This window comes from Harpia harpyja, chromosome Z (genome assembly GCF_026419915.1).
Source record: "Harpia harpyja isolate bHarHar1 chromosome Z, bHarHar1 primary haplotype, whole genome shotgun sequence".
Lineage (NCBI taxonomy): Eukaryota > Metazoa > Chordata > Aves > Accipitriformes > Accipitridae > Harpia > Harpia harpyja.
Genome location: NC_068969.1, coordinates 16836983 through 16849222, shown reverse-complemented (window position 1 = coordinate 16849222; position 12240 = coordinate 16836983). Strand labels below are relative to the sequence as shown.

The 12240-nt window shown below is 37.5% G+C and overlaps 1 protein-coding gene across 5 annotated transcripts in view; it reads right to left on the bottom strand.

Annotated features, from left to right (window-relative positions):
• Window positions 1-12240, bottom strand: part of ATXN7 (ataxin 7) — a 91111-nt gene that overhangs the window by 33102 nt on the left and 45769 nt on the right. For 4 of the 5 annotated variants that reach the window (XM_052778350.1, XM_052778349.1, XM_052778352.1 and 1 more), the window contains one exon: window positions 7168-7272. The exons of the other annotated variant lie outside the window; for it this stretch is intronic. In XM_052778350.1, the coding sequence (XP_052634310.1) occupies window positions 7168-7272 (105 nt within the window). The remainder of the gene's footprint in view (window positions 1-7167; window positions 7273-12240) is intronic. 5 annotated transcript variants of the gene reach the window in all.

Genomic DNA, 12240 nt, shown 5'->3' with positions numbered 1-12240 from the left:
GAGCTGTGTTCTGCTCCACGTGCCATTTGATCATTCAAAATGAGTTCTGAATGGTGAAACTTAACATTGACTTCTAGACCGCTTAACTCTCCCATTGTCAATCACTTTTAATTGTAGACCTGATGCGACTACCCCAGCTGGCTTCTTCCAAATACACTCAATGGCTACTTTTTATTAGAACTATTTGTTCTCTTCAGATCTTACTTCAATCCATTCATCAACATACTAACTTTCTCCCTCTTGCTGAACAACTATTTCTGTAAGCCACAGTGAACGCAGCACTGATTACTCTTTTCCCACAAAGATAAATATCTTTGTTTTTCTTTCTTTCCACTTGTTCTTCCCGTCAATGTTTACCTTGAAAAGGGAGCAGTCAGTCCCAGTCTTCAAGTACCTAGCAAGGAGATCACTATAAAGGAACAGGGTTTTCATGGAACCCTTGTATAATTTTGTATGTTAGACTTGTTTTAAATACTTTAATGTTTTAGAAATAGAATAAGAAGATATTCTGCCAGTAATAAACCACAAGGATTTCTGCTTGTAGGTCTTCTGCTACGGCAAAACAGTATCAAATTTGATTCACGCTAACCAAAGGTACGAAAAGCCAAAAGTACACCACAGCGCTTGGAAGGTTGTAATATTTTAGCACGCACGGTGCTGTAGGTAGAATAACATGAGTGACATGGTAAGCGATAAACTGAACAATCAATTTCTTTTTTAAATCTGAAGCTGAATATGACATTTTTTTGTTTGCTAATACTTAAAATTGCTTTATGTCTTCAACCAGAGCTTGACAAATCCAATGTACCCACAAAAAAGGAGGACGTTTTACTAGAAAACTGCCATCAACTTTTCAAACAGACTCCCTATGCTTTCATGTAATAAACAAAGACCACAGCCATTACGCTTACAAAAATAACCTTCTGCACGTGAACCGTTCGTGACGTTACGATTAACCACAGCACCTAACTTCATCGCTCCTTAAAATCTGCATGGCACATTTGGTATTCAGCTAATGGCTTTGGGGTACACATTTCAAAGCCCGAAATATATTTACAGAGTTTCTTTCCAGGTGGTAATACTTTCGTATTTAATTATGCATTATTTAAAAATAACTAAATAATCAGCTGAAACATTTTTTTCTGAAATGAATCCTGTGCTGACCTCTGAGCCCATTCCCTTTTGGGAATATGCCAAGTTGATTCTTGCAAAAGCTACAGAATTTCACAAATCTCTGCCAAGAAATTAAACTAGTTGTTGCTGGACCCAGAGATTAATATCCAACTGCTGGAACCTGGACTGTGCGAACTACTGTGAGAGGACTGTGTATTTAAACAGAAGCTGCTGAAGCTGCCAATGATAATTTGTTAAATCATATACATTAACTCGAGCCATAATATGCCAAATGCCACCTGTGCACATTTGGCAATATGCTTGGCAGATTACTCCAGCACATCTGTGACACACCGTATAATATTCAAGTTTTATTTTGGTTATTAGACTACTACAGAAGATTACTGATACCCAAGAAAATTCTTACGATTTATATAAAATGTTTTCATACTGCTTTAAAAAGACATCAGTGAACAGTGGACACTTAATTACTGAAACAAATTGCTTGCTGCCAAAAGTATGCAGGCCATAATGAAGGCTTATACCTCCAAAACGTGGATGAGCTCAGGCAATCTCCTATGAGAGGAAAAAAAAAAAAAAAACCAACCCCCCAAAACACACAACACCCTCCCCCTCCCCCAAACAAAACAACCCACCCAACAACAAACCCCCCAATCCTCAGGTCCAATGTCTTTGGAACAAGATTCAGTACATTCCTTTCTTTTCCTATCTGCTTCAAATGCTGCCTTGTACAGACACTTTATCTTTTGACTTTGTAATCCATGCTAAACACTCTTTCTAGACTATCCTAAACAAGCAACAACTGCACAACTTCGAAAAATAAAACTTAAAAATATTAAGTACTGACATTAGATTTTTCAGAACAATTAGCTGCTGCCAAATTTGAGGTAACAGAAGAGGGGATGACAAATTTATATTCAATTCACAATAAGTCAGAAGAACCCAAATATGTAATGCTGCAGGGACTGTAATACTTAAATTACATATGATATAACATCGAAAATACAACAGCATATTGGCAGGCATAGTTATCAGATCATTTATCCCAATTAAAATCACAACAAATATCACGTTTTTTCCGAATCCAAGCACTTAACACCAACATCAAAAAATCCCCTTATGACTAGCCAAAGGAGTAAACCTGCTAACTAAAGGTGGGTGTGAGAACTGGCTGAGAGAGGAAGGAGTATGGTTATACAATTAGATGAAGGAGATTCACAAGAGACCTTACACTGACTTGCAGGATGGACCCAAGTAACACAAGTGAACATCTCTACTGCCAGGATCTGCCCCTCTGAGTCTCTCTAGGCTGAGTATAAGGTTGTGTGATGACCTTCTCTATTCCAATCTCACAACCTCCTGGAAATCACAGAAGGTGGGCAAATCTGTATTATTATCCCATTTCCTAATCCTATGCTTCAGGTTTAAACATACGCTGATTGGAAACTGAAATGCTTAAGCAATTCCCCGCCAGCACACAGAGCAGCAGCAAGCAAAGCTGACAGCAGTTGCTCACCTTTGCCACTGCATGCCAAACCCATGGAAGTTAATCAAAACACTAGACATAGCTTTTTAATGACTCAACAGCCTAACGCGCTATCATCGTCTCTTTCCAATACGTACTGTATTAATGGTTTTCACAATCACTACATGACTCACAGGCACTCTCAGTTTAAGTTTTGCAGGTAGCCTTCATTATTATTGCTGAGAGTTTAACCTCACTTTGTATTTATGGAAACCAAGGCACAGAGGAAACAAACAACTCTGCAAAAAACCTAGGAAAAATTAGAAGCAAGAAACCCCACATCTCTACACTGATGCTACTTCCACACTGCTGAGCTATCTCCTCTCTCTGAGCCACAAAGCAGCCCAGACGGTGCAGAGAAGCAGCTCTCCTCAGACAGGAGGCTGATAACCACAGGCAGATGTGATAAACCTGTGGAACGGCTGAAATACCAACGAAAGGTCATACGGCCCCGAAACCACGTCACTTCAGGGTTTCTACCAACAACCTGAAATAACTGTCGCGATGGCTTCCTCAAAGAGCAACCTTTCGGTGCAGCACGAGAACCGTATCTAGCATGTTTTCATGGGAAGGAGAGAGAGGAAATAAAAGGGACACAGGCACATCCCGCTGTCTTGAGGAGCCTGAGAGTTAGCAATTTGACAGGCAGCAAAGTCATTTTTACTGTAAGAATTTATATATTGAGAGTAGAGTGTGCAGGGACATAAGAAATACACCTGATTTAAATACAGAGGGAGGGTCTATGTGGCATGGAAGTTGGAGAGGCTGGCACATGATCATCCAGAGTGTAGAGAAATACGCCAGCTGGAGAAAAATACTGTGTTTCTCAGAATAGGTCATCATGATAAGCAATCTCAGGTGCTTCACCCACAAGACTGAATGCCTGAACATTATACCTTTTTTCCATCTTTCACCACTGAGTTATCTTGAGCCATCCAAGGAAGATGCTGATACCATGAAAGCGTAACCATTCAAAAAGCAGCAGGAAGAATACTAGCAATAAAGGACTTAAATCACTTGTCCGGCCCCACAAATGAAGCAGCTGAGATGTGACTGAACAGAGGATTTGTCTTGAAACAATTCCTCCTCGTCTGGCTGGCCTGCTCCTGCCCTGCCAGATCCCCAGCATCACTGCCACCCTAGGCCAAGAGGGTAAAATCGTTTGAGTGTTCTGACAGTCAGCTGTTGTACACAGGCTAGAAGAAATACCACAAGTCGCCTTCAGGTATCTCATTATATTAGATTGCTTTTTAAAACTAACCTACATATCGTGATTTGCATACCAATTACGTCACCAAATTTTATAAATCAATGATAGCATAAATACCAATGGTACAGAATGAATTATTAAAATGGCAATTCATACTCTAAATGCATGCTTGCCTCAAAAAGTAGAATTTAATTTTGAATTAATATCTCTTCTAGTCAAACCCATGAAATATAAAAGTATCAGTTACATACAAAAAACTGTGATTTGTATCAATAAAGTATTTTACTAAAAAGGTCAAATATTCTGATGAATGAGGTTACATTTAATTATTTCTGACTACTTGTGGTCCAGGGAAAAAAGCCAGCATATGTCCTGCAATGCACTTTCAGCCTACCTAGTTGTTTATCACAAATATGCTTTGGAAGAAATTAATTAGCTCATTAGGTTTAGCTAATAGTTTGTTTAGCCTTCCTTTGACAAAAGTGACATTTTAAAAGAGCATATTCTACTACTTCAGAAAACAAAATCCCACATGACAAGTTTCAAAGAACACCAAGTACAAGCAACACATACCACCAGGAGTTGTAGAGTATTTTAAGAGATTACTATTTCTCTGGTAACAATTAAAAATAACTTTAAAAGACCCTAAGAACATCACAAAAAGGTACAGCTTCATCGATGCACTGCAGTTTTTCAGAACTTGAAGTAATCTCTCCTTTGTCAATCCCTGAAATAATGCCACAAATAAAAGACCTAATTCAGGGCAAACTGACTGTGATGAATCCAAAGAGTGGTTTACTTTCTTGTTATCATGATAGTGTACTTTTTGTTTTAAGAACCGTGTGTTTTGAGGACTTCAGCAATTTCCTTCTCCTGAAGTACACTGTGTTTAAAAAAAACCAAACAAACAAACAAACCCCCCCCCCCCACACATCATTACCTGGTAATCAATCACCTGCCATATTTATCAGCTCTCACATTCAATTTGCTAAAACAAGGGACAACCGCGTAAGAACTTCAAGAATGTGAAGGCTGATAAAAAGCAATGAGAGCTAGCGCTACACAAAATCACCAAGTCAGCCTTCTTACCTTTCTGAGGCTATTAGTTTGGCAAACTAAGGTCCTTTAATGACCTTCACCCCACCCAAGCCTGTTTTTCTCATCAGAATGACCCCGCCTGTTTCCTCTGCACGCTGCAGCCCTCACCGAGCGTCTTCATTGTTCAGAATAGGCTTGAGAAATACTAAGAATAACCTTGTCATTTCCATCCCCTCCTCCTACATTTCTCTCAAAGTATGAATCTGCCATTGATGTAAGGTTTACATTAGAGAAGGTTTCATTCATGTTTAGAGATCACACTCCTAAAATGTGATACAGAACGGGAACATTACATTAGTATTTATTCTTTTATTTTTTTTTAAATATTTTCCATACCTTCATTTTGTAGTTCCCTCTTCACTGTGTCCCTTTTAAATTGCAAGTAGTGCTTAAAGAAGAGTTTGAATTAACTTTGCATAACAAGTTTAACACTGGTACAAGCAGCATTACAACACCGCATGTTTTCATGTCCATGGTCAAGAAGCAATGCCGTACCTATTCAGTTCTTGAACTGCTTCTTCAATCTGCCCATAAGGTGGTCATGCCAACAACTAGGATACTGGTTCCTACAGTACAGACACCTGTTTGTCAGACAGTATTTGGAGATCACCTGCTCATTTCAGAATGACAGCCCAAAGTGTCTGCAGATATCCACAGCTCTCCATCACTACCAACCTGAGCCAGTTCCATATTACTGACCTGAAGATGGAAGATTCAATATGCCAACACTCAGAACTGGGTACCATCCAGTCCTCCCCCATAAATTCATTCTTAACTGTCAGAATCAATTTAATATCATATTTTAGGAGAACTTATTGGACATCCCAAATTGATATTCAGTGACAGGTGAGGAATCACCCTGGCAAGGGGTGGACTTGCTTTTGGCTGATACAAAGGCTTATAGCAACAAAGAGTAAGAAAAGCTGACGCCCTTTTCTTCTTCTGGCTCCCTACAGCTCTGGAGACTTACGCCCAGAAAACTGTGGGGATTTTTAAAAATTTTATTAGTACTGTCATCCACAGAGTAACAAGCAAACTAGTAAGAAACCTATTCAGATTCTCTCTGAGTCACTCTGTGAGACACAAATCCAGCAGCAAGGGTAGAGGCATAACCCATAAGGCATTATAACACAAAAACAAAGAAGTGAGAGGTGGAAAAGAGGGAGAAGTTGTTCATACTCTGCACAGCATAGAAGACCCTTTCCCAGTCTCCAGGAAGCAGCAGAAGCAAGTATATCTTTTCTTGACAAAGGGCTGGATTATTTAAGATGCAAGAAAAGTTATCAAGTTATCCCTTGTTCTCAACACTAGAAGAGGCTCCCTACCCAAATCCACCATCTTCTACCCTTTTAAACACCGAGGCAATCAGTAGGTGCACTGGCCTAGAAAAAAGGGAACGTGTACAAATACGCACACACAGAGGGAAGAAGGAATAGTTCAGAAGTCTATCTTTTTTATTAGCACTTGGTCAGAAAACATTTCATGAACTTCTCAAGAAACGAAAAGCTGAATTCCAAAAACCTCCTATCCAAATATTGGCATGAAATTGTTTGAGGTTTATTTCTAGTCTTGAGAGGAGTGTGGAAAAGAACTGCCAACCTCCCCCAGTTAGGTTTGTAGGAAGTAACTGAGCACTGGAACTTACGTAGCACTTCACATTTTCTCAGTCCTCTATAAACACTGGCTAACACCAACCAACACAACAAGAGCTTCCTAGCACAGTTTATATACAAAACCATCGGACCAGTAAAACAAACACAAACTGATACTTCTGAAAATAAATAAGCAAGCTTACTGGCCATTGGAAGCATACTACGTTTTACAACAAAATTTGTACGTTTAGCTTTTAGCTCAAGTTCACACTGTAACAGAACCCATGTAAAAATAATCTGTACAAATACACAAGGAGAAATGACACACACAAACACACTACACATACTCTCTGTGAAATACACTATATATGTCATTTCAAAATTGAACTGTATGTATGCAGCATTTCAAGAAGGCATTAAAAAAATTAAAAGGAACAAGATCTTTACGTAACTGCATTACAATGTATATAAAATGATTAAACACAGGTTATGTTCTTTGACATTATTTATAATGTAATGATCTATGTACCATCAATTTTTAAAAAAATTGCCAGGCTTAATCCTGATTTAACCTCACGCTTAATTATTAAAAATAGTTAAGCACTTACCATAATGTGATTGAAATGCCTGTGGTTTTACGACCTGATTACAGTGGTTACACATCACCAAATAGAAATCATCATGAGCCGGGCAAAGACCAAATATTGGCATATCTAAAAACAAAAAGACAAAATGGCATCTCTCAGCTGCTGACAATTATTGAAAAACAGTTTAATTACAGAGCCATGACACTAGTGTTGAAACATAATTTTAATACATTTGTATCAAATTTGAAAATGAGGAAAAAAGAGCATATAATGCAATAGATAATTTTGTGCTGGAGTATTACAAAAGCAAAAATCTTCCTACAAAGATAAATGTAAAAGGAGCGATTACTTGTAGAAAACATCTATTAGAAAGCTGACTTAGGACTGATTAACTTACACCAGATGCAAGAATGTAATAAAAAAAGACTGACTTCAAATGACAAACACAACGTAAGAGGGGATGTTTTATGTATTCTGAAAGGGGTTTGGATTTTATTCCAATTTAAAAATGAACTTTATTTTCTATTTAATTGTTTTAAACCATTTTAAACACACAGTCGTTTACCAGGCAGTATTACATGCCTAATGGTTTTATTTGTTTAACAGTGCATTATAGTCCAGCCATCTGCTGCCAGAGATCTGTGTAACAGCTATATTAAGAGAGAGAAATAGAGATAACAGTATGTCAGAGCATGTGTGGATTTCAGAGATAACACACATACTTGCAGACTTTTACTAATAAAATTAGTTTCTACAATTTTGGTTTTAAGAATACAGTTTCTTAAGAAGAGAGTTTAACAGTTAAAACTGCATTCAGAGACTACTGGAGCATTAAATACAACATTTACTACACAACTTCAAGGTATATTACATTTATATAACTAAAAATGTTATTCAGTCATAAGACAACAAAAAATAGGAAACTGCAAACGTAATAGTATAAATTCATTATTGCCAAACACATGGCTAAGGGATCTATAACACTAAAGGTTTAAAACTGATATAAGAAAACTTATTTTCTTAAGAAAAACCCCTCAAGTAATAGATTTATCTTAACAGTAACTTAGAAATTAAGTTAAATTTATTTATCTCTTGCTAGAACTGACCCTAGAGTTTTGTTTTAAAGCTACTAATTTGCCTATGTGTATTTTTAACAACATGCACATTTTTGTTCATTAATGGAACACCAATTATGAAATAGAGTGGGCTGCACTTTAAGAGTGAATGTGCCATAACGCAAGGTAACTGCTGGCAGAATGATGCCGTCAGCCCTGTAGAGCCCCACGGACTCCACTTTGTTCCTCGCAGACAAAAGAATGTATCCACACCGAACGGCTTCCAGAATTAAGGGCTTCCTTTGTAGTAAGTATCTTCATCATAACAATTTAATTACTTTTCGTTAAAAAAAATAAGGTCTATCCCAGGTCTTCCAAAACCCTTATTAGTGCTACATTAAAATTAAGCATGATACCTGCAATAACAGCTGCAACTGGATTTACAGTTGGATGCAAATACAATGACCATGGACATCTGACATGGCTGTGATAGATCAGAGCTACACTTATCTAAGTCACAGGCACCTTTTCACAACTGAGGTTACATTAAATAAATAAATAAATAAATAAATAAATAAAATTATCTGATTTGCACTTCATTAAGTAGCAAGTCTTGCTTTTATTTATTTATATGATATTTATTTTTAAAAGTATTAAGACCTCAGGCACACCTAACTTACTGCAAAATAGGCAAAACTAGTAAATATATGCTGGGGGGGAAAAATCAGAGAGGAATAATAAACTTCTATTTTTCAGTATCTACTTTCTGTGATGCAATATCAAGCTAGGTAAGGAAAAAAAAAGTATAAACTTAAATGTCATTGCTAATATTTCATGCAGGAGCTCTTTGGGTATGCCTGCGTAAAAAGGTTTCCACACGGCAAGCAAATACTCCAGGGTCACTTCCATTTGACTACTAATACACCATGATAAATGGGACAATAACAGTGTGCACTGCCTGCTATTTACATTGTTAATAGCACACAGACAGGCTACTACTGTATAATGTCTAACGAACTGTAAATCCACACCCTGTAACCTGTTCTCATAACTGTACCTTTCAGACAACACTGGATTTGCAGACTTTACACCAGCTTGTACAGAACACAGGGGGGAAATCGTTAACACAAGAAAAGGATTGCCTACTTTTGTGTCTCTTGCAAGATAAAGCACTCATTGACACTAGTCTGAGACATCACGCTCACTCTATTTAAGCACACTTTATATGAATATTTGCTGGCAACACAGAGCTGCAATTTTAAACGACAAGTGAAACAAAGCGGCAGAAATTGATGTGAAAAAAAATGTTTTCCTATTTCAGTTGGGGGATCCCAAGAAATCTGAATAATTTACAAGTGTCCTTTACTCAGTAAAGCACATCTTCAGAGTTTTAAAATCAAAGTTCCAAGTGACAGAAAGCAATGCCAAAATACTAGGGAACACACAAACTCATAAAGAAACATTCTAAGAGTAAAACCACTTGACACAGAAAAAAGGATTTATCACAGAATCATTTAGGTTGGAAAAGACCTTTAAGATCATCAAGCCCAACCGATTTGCTGCACACCCAAAATCACAACCATGATTTTTCAAAGGAAGTCACACACAAGACTTCAGCCAGATTACACAAATCAATGTAAAAGATCTTCTACCCTGCAGTACTCTCCTACAGTACTGATAATAGAGTGGCATCTGAATGTAACCAGCAAGTGAAGGTTAGAGTCTTAAATGCAATTCCTTTTGTTTTCTCATATGGGGTAAAATAAACCATAGCTTTTTATTACCAGAGCATTTATTTAAATAGGTACAATCAAATCCTTTTGTTAGAGAAACCCATAGGGCCCCAAATAACCCTGGAACCTGACTATGCTGAGCATTGCATGAACACACGAGACCAGCCCATAAGGGCCACAGACTAGATACCAGTGGGCAAAAAGTAGTATCAATACTTCACAGGGACCTGAACATTAGTTTTAACAATGGGTTTGAAACTGTAAGGAGTGTGACCCAACCAAGATCAGTTAAGACAACTGCAAGAGACCTGAATCCACACTTCCCAACCCAGGAACCTCAGTCTTAGGCAGGTAAGCTCCCATGTGTTTAAATGTGCTTCACTGTCATTTTAGTCAAGCAGAGCAAGAGCAAGCTTCAGGGAAATCTTATTTCTGTTTCTGCGTTCCAATGGGGCAAACACCTATGTGTCACTGTTATGAGAATGACAAATTAGACCATGCAAATGTTAGAGAATAATATACAGAATAGTTTAACAAAACTTATGTAAGAAGTACGTACCACGAGTAGGAGATGGATGCCTATTTTTCTGTTCCCCTATCAACCACTTATGAAAGTTCGCAAGTCTTGCAGTTGATATTCTAATGTCTAATACTTTATACCTTTTCCATTTAATGACATGCAAATTCTCTATTTAAAAGTCTAATGAAATTTATAGTATTTCACCAGTGTCATTTCAACTGCACTGTTCCTCTGAGTTTAAAGATCACTTTTTGAAATACTTCACTGTAAATGTAAAGCCTGTGCCTCTCAAGGAAGAGCCTAGCAACCATGATTCATATGTTCCTCTTTCAAAGCTGGGCTCATTTAACTCTATCCATCTGGGAATGTTTTTCAAGGTCAAACTAAAAATTTAAACTAAGACCTCAAACTTTCCAGTTATTCTTCCATAAATGCAGTTATTTATACAGTATCAACATACAAATACTGTTATAGGAGCTGCTAGTTACATTAATTCTATTAACGCCATAAAGAAAAACAACTTCATTTACCTCCATAATATGAAACCTCTGAAGGTTGTGACCTGTAGAATTCACTTCTCCTTTCAAATGTAACTTGGTTACAGTGTTTTTAAAAAGGTAACTTTAAATTATATACTGCTGTACTCTTTACCAAGGCTAAAACAAGCCCGTGCCATAGGCAATTCTGAGATATCTTAACTGCATTATTTGTTGAGCATGTAATAGGGAAAATCCTTCTTATTTGGAAAAGGCCAGTACAGCATCTTTTCTAATAAAAAAGGAAAAACAATAATGGACAATCTGGCATACCATACATTAAGTAACATGGAGCTCAGCACGTCTACTCTGAAAAACTTCCTTAAACTGAGCTGCCATCTCCTCTTCTCCGGAGGGATGTAGAAGCACATAAGTTAATTCCTTAGTATTTCCAGCATTCTCTTTCAGGACCATTACACTCCAGAAATTCATGCTTGTGGTCATTAAAAGTAACTGTGTCTGTGTCCTCTCAGTTCTATTCCTTAACATCACAGACAACAGAACAAATAAAACAGGCTAAAAAACCCACAGTTAGAGAATAGGTCGCCAGTTTGCGTTTATCAAGCTACTAGATTCAGTGACTACCACAGCTCTGCTGCATACTTTCACAGGTTTGTTTTGGTTTTTTTAAAACACCAAAATTTATCAAATTTCCTACAAATCTTGTTGTCCCTTTTCAGACTGGGACCATTGCACAGTCCATCTATCCTAGCATCTAATAAGACAACATCCCTTTAGAAATGAAATATCACCAAAAAAAGTAAGGTCAAGATCTTCTCCAGGACAGCAAACTCTAGAGGAAGACAGTGAAAGGAGCCCTAATCCTGGTTGTTTGCAGACACCAGAGCACAAGTTTCCCATTTTGCAGAAGTCTGCTCACCACGACTGAAAAAAAACAAGGAGGAGAGTGAAAACTGAAACAGAGGAAGAGAAAGCAAAACTAGCAAGGGCAGAAGTGAAAGGGCAAAGAACAGACTCTATCAGAGTTAGGGCAAAAGAATAGAAAGCTTGGTCAAAAAAGTGACAAGAATGATGTATCAGAGTACTGCAGAAATATTTTTAAAGCCAGAACACTGCTAATGCTCACTTCTTCTGTATCCATTCCCAACATAAACATCTGCTTATTAAGATTATTTTTAAAAGTCTGAGTCTGATTTACCACAAACATGTATGTACTGCTTGCCATTTAGTGTAGTTTGACAATGGACATTTCATGCTGATGTCCGACATGAACAGTAAAATGTTTTGAC